The sequence below is a fragment of the Molothrus aeneus genome, chromosome 6 (genome assembly GCF_037042795.1).
Source record: "Molothrus aeneus isolate 106 chromosome 6, BPBGC_Maene_1.0, whole genome shotgun sequence".
NCBI classification, from domain to species: domain Eukaryota; kingdom Metazoa; phylum Chordata; class Aves; order Passeriformes; family Icteridae; genus Molothrus; species Molothrus aeneus.
In genome coordinates this window covers 52,262,621-52,283,610 of record NC_089651.1, presented here as the reverse complement: position 1 = coordinate 52,283,610, position 20,990 = coordinate 52,262,621, and the positions used below count along the sequence as shown (strand labels likewise).

The window sequence follows — 20,990 nt, the reverse complement described above, 5'->3', positions numbered from 1 at the left end:
CCCAGCCACTTAATAATCCATGAGTAGACATACTAAGGAACAAATCTGATCAGGCAGGTACTACAATTTCTATGCAAAAGCAGTGCTTCCAAATGGAGAGTGCATGAAATTATGCTAGTGCTGAATTCATCAGGTAAAAGGCATTGCTACCCTGATTTTAAGCAACTTTATATTCACAAAATTATCTATCACCTCTGCATAGGGGATAGCTACTGACTTAGAAAAAGCAAATGGAAAGACCCTACTATGAACTCACTATGGTTTAACCTCCTGATTGTACTTGGATTTGAAAATTTAATTAGAAAGTAATTACAGAGAAACTGGAAATATTGCAGAGGCCTCATCCAGGCCCAGGAGGTTTTCTTGGCAGCAGAGCAGCTGCATGCAGCACTAGAAGATTTCTGACCACTCTTTTACAAAGCAAAAGACAGACTCTTTCTAAACATCACTCTGCAGCAGAAAGGCTTTTGACTGATAATCCAATCTTTTCTCAGAAAAGCAGGACAGGTTTCCCGTTGGGTTGCTGGCAGAGCTGCGGGGGCTGCAGTCACTGTTGGAGTTAACTGCTGCACCACAGCTCGCCACTGGAGGAAGCTTACCACAGAGCTGCCCTCTTTCTTCATCCCTGTTTGTTATTTCAACAGACCCAGCAGCAGCCAAGAGCAGACAGAATGAACAAATGGGAATAAAAATAAGTCCTCTGAGACACGCAAAGCATTAGCCAGTTCTTTTTTAAATCTTTCTGCTTGGCCATATATCTATTGTGTTTTAGAGCTGAAATAGCAGAGGGGTTTCTTACAGCAAAGCCAGATCAAATGCAACTCTTGGGTGAGCATTATACTGTATGTATCAGCCTCTAAACAGAAGTGAGGGGGCTGCTTTGCTTTATCTTAGACAGGAGTTTGTCCTGCAATGAGCTACAAGGTCAGAACAGTTCCATGCTGAACAGCAGGGTCTGAACAGCCACACATGCCACCAAAATCAAATATACACTAATCACAGGTGAACTCAAACCATTTAGGCCCAATGGTTGGATAGGTAATTTCTGAGTCACAGAGCCCGACTCACATGGCAGCTACAAATGCCTTGGGGGAAAAAAAAGGATGGTTAGGGTAATGCTCCCCATGGCAACCCAAGCATCTACACAGTGAAGCTGCTGCAAAAAGAGGATATCTCTGCTTTGCTCCAAGGAGGCTCCATCCCCCCAAACTTCATCTAGAGGAGGGGATCTACACAGCCCTGACAAGTACAGCCTGCTCCAGAAACAGGAGCTTGTGAACATACCGCTAACACTATGTACCTACACATCCCTCAGCTTTATGCAAAGCCATTTTGGCATTCCCAGCAGCATTGCTTGGAATGAGGGTGCTGCTGCATCAGCAGTCCTGGGCCCTACAGCCTGAACCACAGGTTTCATTCAGGCCAATTATAGCACATTATAAACAGAGGATCCTGCTTGTTTTGGAAGCGGCACACAGCGAGCGAGAGGTTCTGCTGCCACAAATAGCCCAGGAGCTGGTGAGGACAGGCTGACAGCCACCAGCCTGAGAAGTGCTGGGGTTAAAATGACACCAACAGGGAACAAGGAGGTGTCCCCAGCCTGGCCAGAAACTGGAGTGAATAAGTCTGGGTACCGATCCCTTATGGGGCCAGGTTCTGCTTTAGCAAAACCCTTATCCTCCTTATCTACAGAAAAACTGAGCTTTCATCCTGAACCTTCCTTGAACGTTTTAAGTAGCAAAATTTAATAATCACAGGTATACTTTTATAGACAAACAGATGATTTTTTAAGGGTTTTCAGGCATCTTCATGATATACAATGCAAAAGGCAGGGAATTCATTGGTTCTTAGGAAACCAGGGCAACAAATTCACATTGAATTCAATCAGGCGTCTGCTCAGAGCAATTCCCACTGGGGAAGCCATCCTAGTCTCTAATTATAAAACACTGCATCATTTTTCTAACTTTTGAATATTATTGATTTTTTCTTTTAGGTGGGGAGAGAAATGCCAAGTGTGATGTCAGCAGGCAGCAGTACCTGGCACAATTGCTCTTTCCCAGAGCAGAGCACTGAATGCCAACTGAAGCATGGCTGGATATTGCACAATAAGAGACAAGCTATGCTGTGCATATTTGGGGCAATGGACACAAGGGTATGACCCCCTGTGCCCTTGGGGGTTGCTCTGCCAAGGCCAGGTTGCTATATCATTATGATAAGGGTAATCCTGTTAGGCAAACACATCAAAGAAATAGTCACTCCTGATAGCAGACCTTGTCTAGGCAGATCTAAGCCTGGGTTAAAAATGTGCTGAATGTGCAATCCTCTGGCACAGCACACCAGGGGCAGAAAGAGGAATATGTGGGGGCTTCTGTGCCTCAGGACCCCATGCAGGCACTCTCTGAAGCTCAGGCTAATTCCTGGAAGTATCTAAAAATTGCAACAGAATAAGTTCCCTCTCTTTCCCCTTCACTTCTTGTGTAGAAGAGGACAGATGACTCTTATGTCAGCCTGTTTTGCTTCTATATTTATGTCCTGCCTCAGGCTCACAATGTTCAGCTCAGATGCAATCCAGTCTGGTCATATTAATACATCTGGGAAAATATTTTTAACAACCAACATCAAGCTGAAGGCCAAGATCGTCCACAGGCACCAGGAGTTCTCTGACCCCTCTTGACCGCTTGCTTACAAAACAGAAAGGCTCCCCAAAAGGTGCTCTGTAGGCTTTTAAGGGCCAAGCACACTTTTCAGCTTCCCTCTGTAATATGCTGGATGAAATTTAATCTCTGCTGTAACTCTGCGAATTTCCCTAAATTTCCAAAAGGCTGAATGTGGCTCTTTTATTACAGGTGCCAAAATCAAGGGTTAATGAGACGTGGGCTGTGAACCCAGCCAAGGTGAAGAAAACACTGATGACAGCCTGTGAGCATCCCTGAGGGTCTGCAAAACACCTGCAGCAGAAGGAGCTCATCACCTTGCTACCCACCTCACTCTGCCAGACCACCTTATCAAGGAACCAGAATAAAAAAAAACTTTCAAAGCCTTAAAAATTGGGTAATCCCACTGGTGGGCAACATCAACAAATCCCTGACACCAGCTGAGACATTTATTCAGCCTCTCATCAGCTGGGACTGATGTCTGACAGCAGTCACCCTTAAATGCTTCCTACAGAGCCACTGGAGAGATTTCCTTTCCAAAACAAAAGGTATTAGAGCTTCACTTGGGCTCTTAAGAATCAAAAATGGGTAAGGTTGGAAGGGACCACTGGAGGTCATCTAGTCCAATCCCCTGCTCAAGCAGAGTCCCTGGGAGCACATTAATCTGGATTGTGTCCAGGCAGCTTTTTAATATCTTCTGGGAAGGAGACTCCTCAAGGTCTCTGGGCAACCTACTCCACCAAGAACCATTTCAGATGCAGATTTTTGGGATTTGCTCAGCAACAGCCAGGAAACAAGAATAACAAGAGAAGATTCACTTACTTTGTTGTTTCCAAAGCAGATTTTTCTTTCATGCCACAGATCAGGATGGAGCTGACCCTATAACACAGCAGAGAAAGCAGAGCAGCCAAGGTTATGGGTAGCTTTGGCTCAGTGTGAAATGGTGATTCACACAAACTCAAGCAAGCAGAGAATGACTGTAATACAAAAGAAGACTGAGGAGGAAGAAGATGTGGATGCAAGAAAGTGAAATGGTGAGTCATGAGAACAGGGCATGGTTCAAGACCATGACTCCCTCCCTGGACAGGGCAATGTTGTCTGATGATTCCAGAAAGGGAGTCAGGAGCATTGCCCCAACCCAGATCACTGTTGACTCTCTAATCAGCTGTTTTGTTTACCAAATGAAAATATTTTTGCACTTTCCAGGAAAATTTCTGTATCTTTTCCAAACTGATTTGATATTCTGAAATGAAAGGACAGCACTTGTGAAAATGCTCCCCTAAAAATTGGAGATGGGCAAAGAGACACACAAAAGGCATGTACATGACCCAGGTGTTACAGACCCAGGTGGATAGAGGAGGGAGGTGCTCTCATCTCTGCACCTGATGTGCAACAGGCATCCGTGGTGAACAGCCCTCACTCACCACCATGCAGGAAGATGTGCACTCCTCCTTATCACGCAGCCCCAGGCAGCTTTCCTTGCTGCCTTCCCATCCCTGGTGCTGCAGGCAGCCAAGGGCCCTGAGATCACAGAAACAAAGGACAAGCTCATTGGAGAACCAGCAGCAGCAGAAGAAATGAAACCGAAAGGTTTCTGAGAAAATGTTTGTGTGAGGCTTCCACGAGGTGTCAGCAACAGCTATTATTCATCAGAGCTGAACAGAGTGCCTGGGGCTGCCATCCACCTCCTCACATGGCATGTCCTCACCAAAGGAGAACAAATCCTGTCTAGTGACTGCCAGCAGCTCTGCCCCTTTATCTCTGCACAGCATGACCAGTCTCTGTCCCCTGTCTGTAACACAGCAGAGCAAAGGGTTCCCCACACCAAGCCCAGACCCCAAGGACCAGAACAATGTACTTGCATATTATACCTGACCTAAAGAACTCACCAGCTGAAACTGGATGGTCAAAGCAGCATTACTGCACCCCTTGTGCAGGTGGGATGCTGGTGGCAGAGATTAAACTGAAGATCAGTGATGTACCTGTGGTGAGAGTGGGACATACAGTGTGTCTATTCCAGCCCAGTGCCCCTACCACAAAACCCCTGAATCTCTTCATTCCTTACTTCACTCTGAAGATGTGCAGTTTTAGCTAAACAGGACATAAGGCATTTCTCTCTGACTTGTTGATGAAGATCCCAGAGGCTAAAAGTGAAGTGGCAGCTGTGCTGCTCCAGCCCACCAGGGATCTGGAGCTGTTGTCCAAACTCTGCTGACCTTTGGTCCTGAGCCTGCCTTTTTCCAGAGGAGACTGGTAAGTGTTCAGAGTTAAACCTGTGCATGAATTCTTTGCAAGGACTGGAGTAAACCCTGTATCCTTCAGCTCTGTTCAAGAATGAGGGATGTACTCTTTGCCCATCTTCAATCTCACGTTCACACCCAGCACTAGACTTTGTTCAGTGTACTCCCTGATAGTGCCTATTTTTATTTTGCTTTTAATTACACAGACAGTCAGGTCCATTATGTCAAAATTATCCTGCCCTCAACTTGATGAAAGCTTTAGGGAGCAAATGACGTCTGCCACAAGAAATGGCAGAGCTTTTCCCTTTGTCCGATTACGTAGTTGGGGTTTCCGTAGTATTAAGAGGGTTTTAGTTGGTCACTGGTTGGAGAAACCAAAGGATCAAGGTCCCAGAGTAGGGTGAAGATGAAAATAGCTCTGAGAGAATACGTCACGTTACTTGGATGTGGCTGCACAGATAGAGTAATCTCTGTCATGTGCCAAGGAACCTGTGATAAGCCCTCTCATAGTCAGATTGGTAATAAGATCAGCTGCTTAATTCAAAGTGATTAAAACCAGGCTGGACTGCAAACAAACACATCATATTCATGGGTCTGTGCAAAAAAATATACACATCAGAAAAGTAACATTTTTCTGGGCTGTCCTGTTACATCACTAGTGATAAGCACTGCACCCTATAAACAATTTTGGGGCCAAATGTAATCCAGTGCAGCCCACAGGCAGGCTCCCACATCAAATGTATGTGACAAATACAATTTGCTAAGGGTTACTCACCAGCTGTGAGGCTGAAAGGACTTGGCACACTCTGGCCTATTTTTAAGCCAGTGCTGGGGCCCAAAGAACATTTTGGTTGTAACCACTCCCACCACCTCCATAGGAGACCTTGGCCTGTGAAAAATGGTACCACTCCTACACCAAAGACATTAATTTCCTAGGAAAAAGACAGTTTGGCTTTGCAACTGTGCTAATGCCTTGCCTTTTGGGCTCTGACTTGCCCAGGTATATGTGCAGGATGAGTAGAAAGGGCTGGGCAACCTGACATCACCACACTGGACATCCAAATCAAAGGCAATGTCCTAGCAACAGCTAGAAAAGGATTTGGGATTCTCATCAGGGCATCCCCCAGAGCAGGAGGCACACAGAGATGTGGTGGGTACCACTGCCATCAGCAATGGGCAGCAAGGCACGGGCAGACAGAGAGGAAGGGCTGTAGAAGTAGCTATTTTTAAACCATTTCTTTTGGTGCTGCACTTTGGGTACAAATTATCAATCCATGGCTGCAGTGACAGGACGTGACTGACAGGTCAGTGCCCTGGTGGCAGCAGGGAGTGGTGGAGTGGCTGCCTTTAATGGGTTTTCACCTGGAATCGGAAACAAGCAGTGAAAGAGGATTTTCTGTGCCGTGGCTGACATCCAGGACGCCAGGAGCCGCGGTGGATCCGCAGGGATCCTCGGATGACGAATTGTGCTGACAAATGCTGGACGTAATTCTCCCCGGCAAAGCAGATCAGTGGATGTTATCCTTCTTCTATTCTCTTCCCTCAGATGTGGTCAGCAAGAGTTTTTAAGTGTGACAGTGTCCTGCCCAGCTCCCTCACCTGCCTGCACCCCCTCACAGATCCCCAGGGTTTGCTGTGAGCATTGCTTGGCAGGGAAGAAGTTACAAAGCAAAGCAAGCACAGTTTAGGCATTGTTTCCCTGGCTGAATGGGGGTTCAGAAGAGGCACAACAAAGGGGATGGCTGTTCCTCGCCAGCTTCTTACTCATCGTGGTCATCAGGACAGTTGGTAGCACGATGTGGTCTCCCTTCCTGCCTCCCTGAGCAGCTTCACAGAGAGGGCTGCAGGGAAGCAGAGCATTTCAGCCCCTGTCTGGTGATCCCCTCAGTGTGCACAAGTGTCTCCACTCCAGCAGCAAACAGCAGCAGCGGGACAACTCCAAGGATAGAGAAATCAGAGCTGTGGCCTGTTTGTGGCACAAATGGCATTGCCCACATGCAGATCTGATCTTCCTGACTGAGAGGACAATGGCTGCAAGAGGAGGAGACCCTGGGGCCAAACACAGAGAGGAAGAGGGAAATAGTCTCAGGGAGTCAAGGATGGAGCAGATCCCAGTATTTGCTATCAGTAAGGAGGCCTTATGAGAGAGCAGATCCCAGTAACGCAGCACTTGCTTTCCCTGTGTGTGACTGTACACGTGCATTTTAGGGCCAAGGGACTGCAAGTGCCCAAGGGGAGCCCCTGGTGCAGGGCTGTGGGCAGTGCTGGGCTCACCCCACACCACGACCCTGCTCTCCTGTAGCCTAAAGCCGACAGGTGCCTGTCAGAGGGAATGGCTGCAGACAAATGTCACTCTCTGGAGACATCCAAGAGACACAAGTTTAGCAACAAGCACGTGTGCAAACATGTGTTCTGGCCGAAGGGCAGTGCCAGGCCCCAGCCCAAGCCACCCACAGGGGCCAAGAACTGGCACAGGCCAGGCTGGGCCCTGCCAGGGCGGGCACGGGGGTGTGACACCGCCTGCCCCGGCACATGTGTACCCGGGCACTGCCGGTCTGCAGAGGCCGGGTGTCCCACAGCCGCCGGGAACAGGCCCGCTGTGGCCCAGACACCGTGTGCCCTTGACCCATGTGTCCAGGCTCGGGTGTGCCCAGACTCAGGATCTCATGGCCCCAGCATTCTGCGCCCTCTGCACCCCGTAGCCCCAGGGCCCCACACCCCAGGACACCATGTACCTGTACTCCACACTTTTGGGACCCCAGAGCCCCGCACTGCTAGGACCTCATACCCCCCGGACCCCACACCCCCATACTTCAGGAACCCCATATCCCTGTACCCTCCTGCTCCTGGAAGCCCCCGTTCCTACCTCCGGGACCCCGCGGCCCCCGCCCCGCGGCATTCCCGCCCCGCCCCCGCGGGACTCCGAGCCCTCAGCCAAGTTTCTTGGAACTTTGCCTCCCGTGACGCACGCGCCGGCGCCGGGCCCCGTCCTCCCGGCGCAGCCAATGGGCGGCCGGGGCGCCGGGGCGGCGGCCAATCGGCGTTGGCCGGACAGTTCCCCGGTCCTGACCGACCTTCACCGCCGGGCGGGGGGGCCATAAAAGGGCCCCGCGGCGGCGCGCGGCGCTCCCGCCTCCCGCTCTTCCACTGCGGCGGACACGGCACGGGCGGCACCGCGGGACCGGCGGGGAGGTGAGCGCCGGGAGCGGGGGCAGGGAGACAGGCCGTTCCCGTGTACCGGGCCCCGTGCACCAGGGATATGGGCGTCCCGTGCACTGCCGGGAGGCTGTTCCCCTGTAGCGGGTCTCCGTGCACGGGAATGAGGGTGTCCAGTGCACTGCGGGGAGGCCGTTTCCCCGTCCCGGGTTCCCGTGCGCCAGGGATATGGGCGTCCTGTGTGCTGAGGGGAGGCCGTTTCCTTGTACCGGGGACACGGGTGTCCCGTGCAGCGCGAGCAGGGACGGACAGAGGGACGAAGGGAGGGACAGAGGGAGGGATGGCGATCCCGTGCTGCGGGTGTCTCCTGCACCGGGGTGTCGCGCCGGCTCGCTGTCCCCCCCACCGGTGGGGAGGCGGGCGGGCCAACCCTGCGAGCCCCGGAAGCAGCCCGGGGAGCCCCGGCCGCCGGCACTGACCGCCCGTCCGCTCCCGCAGGTCCGGGCCGATGGTGGGAGGCAGCCCCCGGCGGAGCCCGGCCGCACGCCATGCCCTGGAGCGTCCGCTGGGTCGGCGGCTGCGGCGCCCAGTCCCAGAAGCAGTGCAAGAAATCATCCTTCGCCTTCTACCAGGCGGTGCGGGACCTGCTGCCCGTCTGGTTCCTGGAGGACATGCGGACCATGGAGGTGTTCCACTGGGAGGACGGGGGCAAGGTGAGCGTGTACTCGCCCTCGGAGGCGCTGCTCTACGCGCTGGTGCACGACCACCAGCCCTACGCCCGGCACCTGCTCACTAAGTTCCCCCAGAGCGCCCTGGCCGTGCCCAGCCAGAGCTTCAGCTGCTGCCAGTCGGCCCCGCACCTGGCCATGGCCGTGCGCTACAACCGCGTCCGGGTGCTCTTCCGAATCCTCAAGGCCATCCAGACCTTGCCCCCGGGGGACAGAGCCGCCCACCTGGACCGCCAGGGCTGCAGCCGGGTGGAGGGCGGCAAGACAGCCCTGCACATGGCCTGCGAACTGGTGCGGCCCGAGTGCCTGCTGCTGCTGCTGGGGCACGGCGCGGCGCCCTGCCTGCAGGACAGCGCCGGGAACACCCCCCTGGACACCCTGCTGCAGCAGATCTCCCACATGCCCGCTGCCAACATGCGTGCCAAGCTCCTCTGCCTCGACTGCCTCTTCTTCTTCGTGCCTCAGGACCTCAAGTTTGCAATGAAACAGCAACTGTTGGACAACCGGCGGCAGTGGCAGGACCTCCTGGGAGAGAACAGGTTCCAGTGCCTGGTGGGCTTAGCTCCCCCGTCGCTCTTTGTCGGAGCCATGCGTGTCTTGATCAGGACCATTTCACCTGAGCACTTCCCAGAGGCTCTGGATAATCTGCCTCTGCCTCATTTTCTAAAGCCTTTGGACTTGAAACTGGAGAGCTAGAGGGGTGGTATGAGAGCCTCCTGCTCACCTGACAGAAATAGACTTGTGCTAAAAATGTATCATTATACAAAGCTGCTAATGCAGTGGCCAAGTATCTGTTTTACTGAGAACAGTATTTTTTAAAAGAATTGTATCCGGCACTTTACAATATATTTTATTTAAAGATCCTTGTGTGAGGTGAGGGCCATGCTGCATTTTATAAAGATGTTCTATGGCATGTACAAATGAGGGTATGGGGAAGAACATATTTGTAAATACATCCGAATAAACCGGTGGCAGATGTGATCAAAATACAAAACAAGCAACTGAAAACCCTGGAGTGGCATGTGCCTTGGAAAAGGGTGTGCAGGGTGGGGGAGTATCTTTTTGTTAGGATTTCCCTGTTACATAAGCCTTGTCCTGGAACAGGATGACTCCTTTTTTTACAGCTCTCCTAATACATCTTGGCAGAGATGCTGGGTTTTTTTAAAGGCACAGATGAAAACTTCCTCGTCTTGTACACAAGACCAAAGAGAAGCCAGATACTGTTACAACTTCCCTAAACAAGTCTGCCAAGGATGTGCATCTGAACAAAATGTATTTTAAAATACGCATAAATAACAGTTGGCTTCCTTGTAAAGTTGTCTCTGTTCTCCTTGGAGGGCCAAGGAGTTTGTTGTGAGGCAGAGAGAGATGGAGCACACCGTGTTGCTGTGGCCACAAATGTACCTGCCCTGGCCAGGCTGGACCCTGCAGCCCCTCTGTGTGATTGCTGCAGGGTGAGGAGGTAGCAGAGAGCAGGAGGGCCAGCCTGCTGTTCCCAGGGGATGTAAGGAGGTGTGACAATGGCCCAGGATCCTAGATCATGGCTTTTTCGATGGATTCTGGCCACTCCAGTGCCACTCCCACCAGTGTGTGATAGCTCAGGTTCAGCTGAGAGTACCACAACAGTCTTGGTGCCAGAGGAGTAGTTTAGATATCCAAACTTTCCCCAGCTATCCCTTCTGACATGCTCCAAGGTAGAAACAACATCCTCACATCAAAAAGCCCTTTAGGGGTAATGTCCTGCTTCCAACATTTTTGTTTTGACCGAGCAAAGGGTACAGCTTCAGTTCCTTGCCCTGCAGCCTTTACTCTTCAGCATTCTGGGCAGTCCCTGTGTGCTCTGCAGGGAGCTGTGCTGGCTCCACCAGCCCTGCAATGATAGTGATCTCCTAGGACACAGCACTGGAGCCTTGGCTCTGTTCTTGGAAGTTGTCATTGAAACTGGAGGGTTTTGTTTCAAGGCTTACATTCATAGCCAGGGAGCTGTTTGCCACTTGAACTATTTCAGGACTGCTGTTCACTCTAGGGTCATCAAGGAATTGGTGTGCTTAGGAGAGAAGAGCTATGTTCAAGGCACAAATTTCTTTATTCATTAATTAATTTTGGTTCAGGAACAAAAAAGCCACAGAATTAGGCACTATAAGCTATTCGCGTTTCAGCAGAACAAAGTGGTATTTAATCTAAAATAATCTCCATACTGCATGCACAATAAAAGATAAGCCATGCTTCTGAAAATGGAGAAGAAACAGAAAGAAGATTGCTATTCTTAGCCTGATAGCGTTGAAAATGTTTCCTAGAAGAGAAAATGTTCCTTTTTCCTAAGAAACGAAGCTGATACATGCTCAAACCTATTACCATGGGAAATTCAAATCCCTTGCTGGAAAACATGGAAAAATTCTAACTGTTCTCTTCAGCTTCCTTGTTGGTTATAAAAATACAGAAATCCAGAGAATTAATCCTAATCTTCCAAACCTAGCCACTTAAAAAAATTATCTGTGTTGCTACACTCTTCATTGGAGTATCTGTTCCCCATTGCTTCTGTAACAATGTTGTGGAAACATCTTTCCAAACAGACAAGTAGTAAAGGAGTCAGGTCTAACTTGCACATGGCAAAGTTTCCAAGGTGAGGTGGGGGAAGAGACAGAGCAGGGGGTTGGGACAGAATGTTTATCAGCTCTGCTGACAAAGACATAACGAGATTCAGCAGTAGGGGGGAGTTGGTTGGTTGGTTGAACTGGAAAATGCTCCTGCTCCCAAGCTGTGAGGGTAATTACACCCTGGAACAGCACAACAGGCTGGGCAGGATATCCTACACCTTCAGATGAGCCCTTTGACAAAACACCAATGCAAAGGCTGTCCTGTGACTCCCTGGAGCCCTCCCACCAGCTCTGGGGTAATGAATTTCAACAAGCAGAAGTGATCCCTCAAGGTGCTGGGATGGGTGCAAAGCCAGCTGCCTGCTGTGCCCTTCCTGTTATTCTGGGACAGGATCGCACTTGGGGCTGAGCCCACCCTGGCATGGCTCTGCCCAGGGTCCCCACCAGCCCTCACTGTGTGTGGCTTGTTGAGGTCAGCCATGCTTCATCTGGAGAGGAACTGGGGGCAAAACAACCATTGAGCACATGGGTCACTCACCCAGCTGGGTCCAGGCTTGTTTTTCAGGCAGAGTCACAGCTTGGGAAAAAGGCTGGGGCTTCTTGGCATTGGAAACAGAAGTCTTTTGTTTACAGACCAAGCAATAGCAGCATCATCTTTCCTCAGACTGATCTGCCAGCACATCTCTGTCTTCTGCCACCCTTAGGGCACAGTGGAGAGCAGGCTCCACAGCCCATCCAGTTTTCCATCTCTTGGAGAAGGCTACCAACAAAAATACCAAGAAGTGCCAGCTGCATCACCACTGACAAGCTCAAAAAAGCAAACATGGACAGTGATTATGTCACTGCAGAAGAAAACTGTGGTGCTAGAGCCTGGAAGCTGGCCACAAAGGTGTGGGAAAGAAGATTCACAAAGCCCTAACACCATGGGAGCAGAGGGGTAAGGAGATAAAAGCTTCTGTCTTACCTGCACATGTTATTGTTGTCACACATGGCAAATTACTCATCCATAGGAAATGCTTTCCAAAAGCATGCAAGACAGTAGATAGAACCAGCATTCCTGAAAAGCTTGGTTACAGTCAGTCCCCTAAAAAACTACCTTCTGCCAGGAGACAGTGATGAATTCTAATAAATATGTCCCATGGGTTCCTCAAGCACTTTCAAACCAAAATATTACCCACCTTGTAGTGCAAAGTGGTTTTATTTGCAGTGACAGTGAATGAAACATTTTCATTCAGAAAGCAAGGGGAGGGAGGAAGTACTGAGTTAGTTTTGACTCTGCAATTGACTCCTCTCTGCAGTTCCCAAAGTTTAGCCCACCTAGAGTCTGCTGAAGGAGATGAAGTCCATTGTAATTTTGGGTAACTTGTTTAAAAGATGGGTTTGTGCTCTTTTAACAGTCTTCTTTTACCCTGGCACAGAGGCAAGGAAAGACAGAGACTAGAAAGGGGCCAGGATGCCAGGTTTGTTTCCTAATTTCCTATTTGTCCTATGTCTGGTGTCCAAGCCATATGGGTTTTTGATTTGCAGTATAAGAAATGTACTGACATCAGCAGATCCTTGTGCATTGCATCATCCCATCCAAGCAAACAAGGCACTTGTGCCATGTGCTTAATATTTAAAGAGCACTGTAAATCCTTGCAAACCAAGTTTCATAAGATTTAAGCTAATAACAGGACTTCCATCCCTGCCTGGTGTCAGCACATGTCTGAGGCTACATAACCATTCATTCCCAGGCTGGCTGCAGTGGTCTCTCCTCCTCCACCTGTAATGTGTGAAAAGGAATTTCTGCTTATGACTTGCTCAGACCACATAAAATTGTCCTCTATTACCAAGAATCTCCCCTGTGGTGCTGCAAGGCTGCTGCTTGCACTGATTTACTCCTGCCCTTCCCACCACACAGGTACAGGAGCACGTGGAGCACAGGAGTGGAAGGGGCTGAGCTCCCCCACAAAACCCAACTCAGCAGGAAACACAAATACAGTTTGCAAAAACATCAGAGATCCCTCCCTGCTGCTACAAGAAATGGAACCAAGTTCAGCTGGGGTACAAAGCTTGCCCCCACTTGCCCTGATGACCTCTGAATTGACCAGTATCTCTTTGCCCAGTGGTTTAGTTGATAAATTAAAAAAAAAAAATCACATAAATCAACAAAGCTAATTTCAGAAGCCTCAAACAAAGAGAAACTCATCAAGTTTAGGGATTACTGCTAAAGCCAGGAGAGCCTGGTTATCTAATGACACAGGCCAGCAGTTCTTCTGTTGAACTTATCACATCTGATTGATTTACAGTATCTGTTTTAAATCCAACTTTACTTTATTGATTTTTAAACTGTGGTGCATCCAAGGTTCTCTGAAGAACTTGTAGCTGAGCCAAACAAAGGTCCCATCCAACTAACCTTGATTTCTTATGTGTCCCTAAGCCCCAAAACATCCCCTGCCATCAATTCTGTATGAAAAAAAATATTCTTTTCCTAATACAAATGTGAGAGTTGACCAAAATTGATCTGAATCAGGAAAGAGAAAGGCAGAGACAATTGAGAAAAGCAAGGAAAGCAGAGAGGGGCTTTGATCTGTCCCACACTTCAGCTTTCTGAGCAAGGTTTTAGCAAATCTGAGCCAGTAATTCAGGATCCTGTGTGAGCTCCAGACCCTCCAGCCACTGTAAGGTTACATTCCCTGTACTGCCAATTTAATGGGAAGCAGAACAAATCAACACTTCTCCTTCAGGAAAGCAAATAAGGCCTGAAAATCACAATTCCCCAGTTCAGGAGCCATGACAAGACACCTGCATGCCTGGGATGTGAGGGGTGACCATGGGCCAGTCTCTCCTTCCCTGTGCTCCCCAGCTGAGGCAAACACAGGGGCAATACATTCCATGGACCTCAACAGGGAGATGAACAATTAATGCACAGGGGCAATACATTCCATGGACCTCAACAGGGAGATGAACAATTAATGCACAGGGGCAATACATTCCATGGACCTCAACAGGGAGATGAACAATTAATGCTGGACAAGTCCTTCCCCAGGAGAGGGGAAAGCAGTGGAAAGAGGCCAAGGAGAGAGAGACTTCCAGACAGAGAGGACCTGTCTCAGCAGGGACAGGAGCAGCTTCCAGCACCCTCCCTGCACAGTGTGCTGAGTGCCACAGCTGCTCTGCCCCAGTCTCATGGCTCTGAGGGCACATGGGCTGATGGGCTGTGACACAGACCTTGACTCTCTTTGGAAAACTGGGCAGCCCCATCTTCTCTCTCAGCCAGCAAAGCAACTTTGCCCAAAATCGTCCCTCTGCTCCTTTGTTCCAGCCCAGTGGTAATTATTGTTTTGATGTAAGGGGTGGCTTTTGTCATCATGCTCTTAATATTCAGGCTTTATTTTATAATCATTAGGGGATTTTTCTTTTTAGCAGTGCAAGTACATTGCAATAAACACATACTACATCACACTCCTATTTTTAATGTGATGTCATTTTCCTGACAATGTTTCAGGCAGCATTTTAGAGCAAAGGCTAAAAGGATAAGTAATTTCTAACTCACAGTAAGAGAGAGAATGAAATCCCTTGAGGAGCTCAGTTTCTGAACATGCTTTCCTCTAAAACCATCTGCTAGCGCCCTCCTGCTCTCTCCCACTCCTGCAATAGGGACAGCTATTGATGGTTAGTGACTCAAAGTGACAAGGCAGAGGGATGCAGACTCTCACACTGATTTCAGTCCCTTGCTAATGCCATGCTCTCTCAGGGCTGTGGCCAAGGCAGGCTGGATAAAATTCCCCAACTGGTAAAGGACAATCTGAACAATGCCTTGTCCACTTTTTCTGTGAGGAGAGGGGCACATCACTTCTGGTAACATCTGCAGGCTCTCCCAGCAGGAGCAGGACTGGGACCTTAAGGGTCCCAGAGCTCAGGAAAACTGCTGAAAGCACTGTAGGGCCAGAGAACCATGGCAGAGCTCTCAGTGCTTTGGGAAAAACACTCTCATGGCACTGGGAAGAGCGTGGCACTCCCTTGGGTTTGCCTGCTCGTTCAGATGCCCAAGGTTTGACTCAGCTTTGCTGCCGCCTCATTTTCCCCACCAACATCTGTGGTTAGACCACAAATGCCCTGACAGGAAAACACCTTCTGAGACAGCCCTGAGCTAAGAGCTGCTGGGAGAGCAGAGCAGGTGAGTCACTCACTGAGTCACTCAGCAGGTAGAATATTTTGAAGGATAAAACCAGGTAATTTCCTTCAAAGTGAAATGCCAGCTACCCATCACCCAGGCTGCCTTCACTGTGGAGAACATCAGGTGAGGTGTTGGAGCTCTGTACAACATCCTGGCCAGAGACAAGCAATTCACATCCAGCATCATCCTCCCAACCTTCATGACAGGTCAGCTAGCTACCATCCCATCAGCCAGGGCTGTGGTATCAAGCTCTAGGTGAAAGACTCAAGGTGTAATTCCTCATAATCCTTTGCTCCAGTCAGTCTGGTCTCTATGAGACAATAATTCTTCCTGAGAGTCGCCACCCCAGACTGGGTGTGCAGAGGGAGGCACTCCACCCTCCACTCTTTCTGTCAGCAATAAAGTCCTCCCTCCAGCACAGCCTGTCCCCAGACTCCTGTCTGCCACTGAGCCCTTCCAGCACTTCCAGCCCTGCTCTCAGGATGCACAGGAAGCTCACTACCAGCATGGCAGAGGGCAAAGAGCATCCAGGCTGTCCTGCACTGTTCAGGACACTGGGTGAGCCCCAGCTCCTCAGTGAGATCAAGCCCCTGCAGAAGCACAGAGCAGGAGGCACCTGGGGCTTTGGGAACAAAGCACTGGGGCCAAGCACCTCAAGACTGGTACCATGAATGCAGTGAGAACCTGAGTCCCTTTGGTACCACATGGCATCAGCCATGCTTACTCACAGGCTTAGACATGCCTGTGGTACTGAGCCCCTGCCCACATGATGAACACATCTCCTTTTGCCAGTTCAGAGAGATATAGAGCAGTTAAATTCCAGCTTCTGAGGTCAAACTTTTCCAGAGTAACATCAGCAAACATTCTTATCAGTAATATCTGCAAATATTCTTATCACCAGAGGTCTCTGGCTCAGTATTGCCTTTAACTCTTTAACTCCTCAAGTCTATCAGGCCCCCACAACACAAGGCAGACAGCAGCAGACCTTGCCCTGCAGCAGTCCATGCTGCAGCTGCAAACAGCATTTTTGCTGGTACCAGCCCAGGGCTGTCAGGCAGGTGTTTCTACTGCACAGCTGAGCCCCATGGGGCTAAAGAAGAACCACAGTGCTCTGCTCTAACAGCACGACTCTCACGTGTTCCCATCCTCTTTCCACTTCAGCTGAATGATGGGGGAGGAAAAATGGGGAACAAATTACTCTGCTAGCCCTGACAGTGAGGGAGTAATTTTCCAAGCTAGAGCCAAACAGAAGAGGGAAGAACTGACACAGAGCTTGGCTCTGCCCACCTCCAGCTCAGAAAGAAAAGCTCTGCTGAGCAAATGCTGTGCCTTTCAGAGGGTGCTAAGCAGCACTGAGTGCTCACTCTGGGAGGTAATAACTCCCAGCTGGTAGTCTGGATCTGCATCTATTCACCTTTTCAGCATTTGCAGTTCATGCATGGGAAGTGGCACTGTGCTGTACCAAACCAAGGACACAGAGCTGAGAGGGTATTCGGAAGTCTTTTGTTCCCGAATCAAAAGAAGCCTTTCCTCCTCCTACTTGGGATTTGATGCTTTAGAAACTGGTTGCTCAGATACCAAACAAATCTTGTGTAGACTCCCTATTAAAACAAAAGCATAGAAATTTATGTAACCAAATCTCTGCTTTGGACTGTGACCTTACCAGGCCCTATTCATTAATTAGACTACACTGAAGCTTTACTCAGATCCAAAGCTGACAGAGGTGCAGCTCACTCTGTAGGATACACCCTTGCTGATGGGACACATACCAAACATGCTGTTTTAATCCCATGTTGACCACAGGTGACCTTGACATTAAATACAGTGTGGCAGAAAGATGTGTCCTACTTCTCCCTGTTAGCTGCTGTCTGTGAAGAAAAAAGCAAGTTTGGCTATCCAAGCCCATGAATTTTAGCTCAGCCGGCAGAAGGGCTGCACCCCCTGTGACAGCAAGTCTTGAGCTCTGACTCTAAAGAAAACCCATGTTCTTTGTGGTATCAAAACATGAAACTAGCACAGTGCTCCTGGCATTTCCACCTGCCTTCCTAGCTCCCAAGCCTCTGTAACAGAGGTTTTTATGGTTTAATGGGAAAACACAGCTCTACTGGTCTGTGGCTCACTTTCCTGTTGCTGTAGGTTGCATCATGCTGCTCTCAAGCCCACACCCTCAGTGTAAGCTCCCTGCCTGACATCCTGCTGAACTGGGTGGTGAGGGTCACCTCACTCAGCTGAGCACTCTGGTTTGCTCCTTTCTGAGCAGCCTTTGGGAACTGCCTGACCAGTCAGTCTGTCAGCAGCAAACCTTCAATTCCTCTTTCCTGTTTGCCTGCTGTCCTTCTCAATCTGCCTTTAGGTAAAGATAAGTTTACTGCTGATTTACCACAATAAATACATGAGATATCTGGGTTTGGGGAAAATGACCAGGTAATAAATAAAAGGGACAGCTCAGGCCTGTTGAAGTCAAAGACTGATACTACACATGAGCATCCACGTGTGGAGGGATCACCTCTGTGGAGAAAGACTATTGGAACCAGCACCAATAAGCACTAGAGCTTAACAAAAATATATTTACTACCCAAGTCTAGCCATTTGCCTTTTACAAGTCCTCCATATTGCTGTAATGTCAAATCATCAGTGGTCACAGGAATATTTCTTAGTTATGTTCGTGCCATACTGATTCTGAAAATAAAAAGACCAACCCAACCCCCAGATATGTTACATCTCTTACAGGTGATGTGACATGTTATGAGCCTGCTGGTGGCATTGCTTTTTTGCCTTTTCTACAATAAGAAGCACTGTTTTCACACAGGCCATCAGTAAGCCCTGAATGTTCTCATGGATAAGAGAAGTGCTGGAGGACTGATGTGCAAAACTGCTGTGTGTTCACAGCACCAAATGACTGTACAGGACATTCATTGATGAGTTGGACTCAATGATCCTTGTGGCTCTCTTCCAACTCATAATATTCTGTGATTCTGTGAAAATGACATCAAATGACACTTGTTCTTCACCTTCAGAATTCCTGACTTTCTGCTAACATTATTCAGATCTAGCAAGCAGAACATGAGGGACATAAAAGTACTTTAAGAAGTGAAAACAAGGTGATGCCACCTACATAAAAGAATCAAGCAAAGCAACAGAACATTAAATGACTCTGGCAGATAGATTTTCTTATTCTTTTATCTAATTACAGAGTTTGGTCCTTTTTTCCAGTGTTAAATGCTTCATGGAAAGGAACTGCAACCATTTCCTGACAACAGCACAACCTAATAAGTCTTATGATAAGGAAATGCTTCCTGACATTAAGCCTGTTTCTTCTTTCCTCATTCATCTTCCACAGGTCAGAATTACTCTCTTCAACAGTCCCTGAAATCATCATTTTACTTCTACTCACCCTAGCAACCACAGATTAAGGCAGGTATTCTTTCAAGGCTCTTCCACTCCCATGCCTGCCCCAGTTCCCAAGGGGGAGCATTATCTGTGCTCACACTGGTTTGTCAGAATGTCCTGTCTGAAATCCAGGTGCTTCCAGCTGTTTGCAGTAACCTTGATGTGAACACATTAATATCAGAGGGAAACAAAGTCACGTTAGCACTGTGCAATGCAATGCAAAAGATATCCCCCCAACCCAAGAATAAAGCTGCAAATATTACACAAAACTACTACCACAGGCCTCCTGTGACTTGACTATTTTTTTTAAAAGATATGCTCCTATTTCTCAACCAGTGGCATAAAATGGCTTCCAAAGATATTCCTTATCTGTGTGGACTACAGCAGAGACATTGGGATAAAGAGAGGGGAAAAAAAAGATGGTTCCTTCCCCATGTGTCATCTGTATAAAAATTTTACGAGTCACTGCCAAAGAAGAAAGACTATCACATTATAGAAAGAAGACCCACTTGTTTTGCAAAATCACTTGCTTGGGATGGCTTCCAAAACCATCTTACTTGGCTGAACATAAGCAGAGTTGCCTCCAGAGATGTTATGTGGCAAAGCCTTATAGGCAAAGCCTACTAATAATATTCCTGAAGCCTTTCCAGGGTCCATTGTAGTGAAAGCTTTGACATGAATAGGACTAAATATGAAAGACAAGCATTCCAGTACTCCCTACTTGCCTAGCTGTGCTTTCACAAAATATTTTTTTCAAAATAGTAAAAAAAATGGTTTTGTTTTTCCCCTAGTCAGCGTGGTTATAACTGTGGCCAGTATTTCCTGGGCATTACATGACAACTAAATTCAGATACTCTTAATTGGGAAAACAGCTGAATATAAGTCACGAGAGCAACAATATCAGTGCTAATAAAAATAAACTCAGATTTCTTTTCTTTTTTGGGGTGAAAGCAATGCTCATATTCCCACTGCAGCAGTGTTTCTGGAGCAGTGATTCTCCAAGATGCTTCATCAGGCACTGCCAAGTGGACCACATTTGTTTACAGAAGCATACAACTTCTGTGGTGCTTTCTATTAAAAACTAGATGGAAAAAGTGCAGGAAAATCTACAAGGAAGTTTAAGTGGTGACCCAGGTCAACTGACTCAAGAATTTGGGAATAGCTATTTTAAATCTACTCACTCTGAACAGGCTGTACTTGTAAAACTGAGAGTAACAAAAAGTGAGAATCTTGAATGCAAAATGCAAACAGGGTAATAATTTGCAAATCATCTGGGTGAGAGGCCTAATTGTTGAGTCCATTAGACACTGAATTTTAAAAGTACCCATCTCAAGGTCAGAGATGGGTACTTGTGGAAAATCACTGTCACTCAATGTCCTAAAATAATCATACATGGTAGATTCAATATGGGCTGTGCTGCTCCCCTCAACATTTAACTTTTAAAATTAAAAACTGCATGAAATTTGGTGAAATTCACCCTGAGAGAGCATGAACAAAGTTGTATTTGTAATAACAACTTATCAGGGATGCAATTTGTGTGTCTTGTGCTGATGTGTTCCACCCTGGCTGACTTTGGGAACTCTTAGCATGGAACCCTAGACTTAAAGCAAGAATCCTTAGAGACACACTTAAAAAACCACCCATTTGTCCAGATCTGCAAAAGATCTGCCAGCCCACAGAGGCTGGCAAAATTTACCAGGCAGGGAATCCTATGTAGGTGATGAACCTGTCCATGCTGCCCAGAACAAATGTGCTGAGGGAGACTCTGAAGCCTGGGCTCTTGGCAGTACAGTTCTGCAGAAACATTGTTGTTCTTAAGGTCCCTGAAGCTGACAGCAAGATAGATGCCATCCTGCTTCTAAAAGTGGCTCTGAGAAATCACTGGCTGCATGATTGTGACACTCAGGGACTGAATGAAGCATGGCCTTGTAAGTGAAAGCCAAGCTCACCTTGCTTGGTGTGCTTTGAAACTCATCTGGGAAAATATGGCATCTTTCACCCATTTAAGAAAAAAACCCAAACATCTGTTACCTTCCACCTTAAAAGTCTTCTATCAAAATCAGGTT

General features: G+C 48.3%; 1 protein-coding gene and 1 long non-coding RNA gene across 3 annotated transcripts in view; one reads left to right on the top strand and one right to left on the bottom strand.

The window, feature by feature from the left end:
- The window catches only part of LOC136558196 (uncharacterized), a 44,427-nt gene extending 37,495 nt beyond the window's left edge, over positions 1-6,932 (bottom strand). For both annotated transcript variants that reach the window (XR_010783847.1, XR_010783846.1), the window contains exons 1-2: positions 6,257-6,932; positions 3,477-3,533 (exon numbers count right to left, since the gene is read on the bottom strand). This is a non-coding gene — a long non-coding RNA (uncharacterized lncRNA). The remainder of the gene's footprint in view (positions 1-3,476; positions 3,534-6,256) is intronic.
- Positions 6,933-7,986: 1,054 nt separating this feature from the next.
- Positions 7,987-9,786, top strand: ANKRD9 (ankyrin repeat domain 9). Its single transcript, XM_066551926.1, has 2 exons — positions 7,987-8,086; positions 8,549-9,786. The coding sequence occupies exon 2, from the start codon at positions 8,599-8,601 to the stop codon at positions 9,472-9,474; it is 876 nt and encodes a 291-aa protein (XP_066408023.1). The 5' UTR covers positions 7,987-8,086; positions 8,549-8,598; the 3' UTR covers positions 9,475-9,786.
- Positions 9,787-20,990: the final 11,204 nt, after the last annotated feature.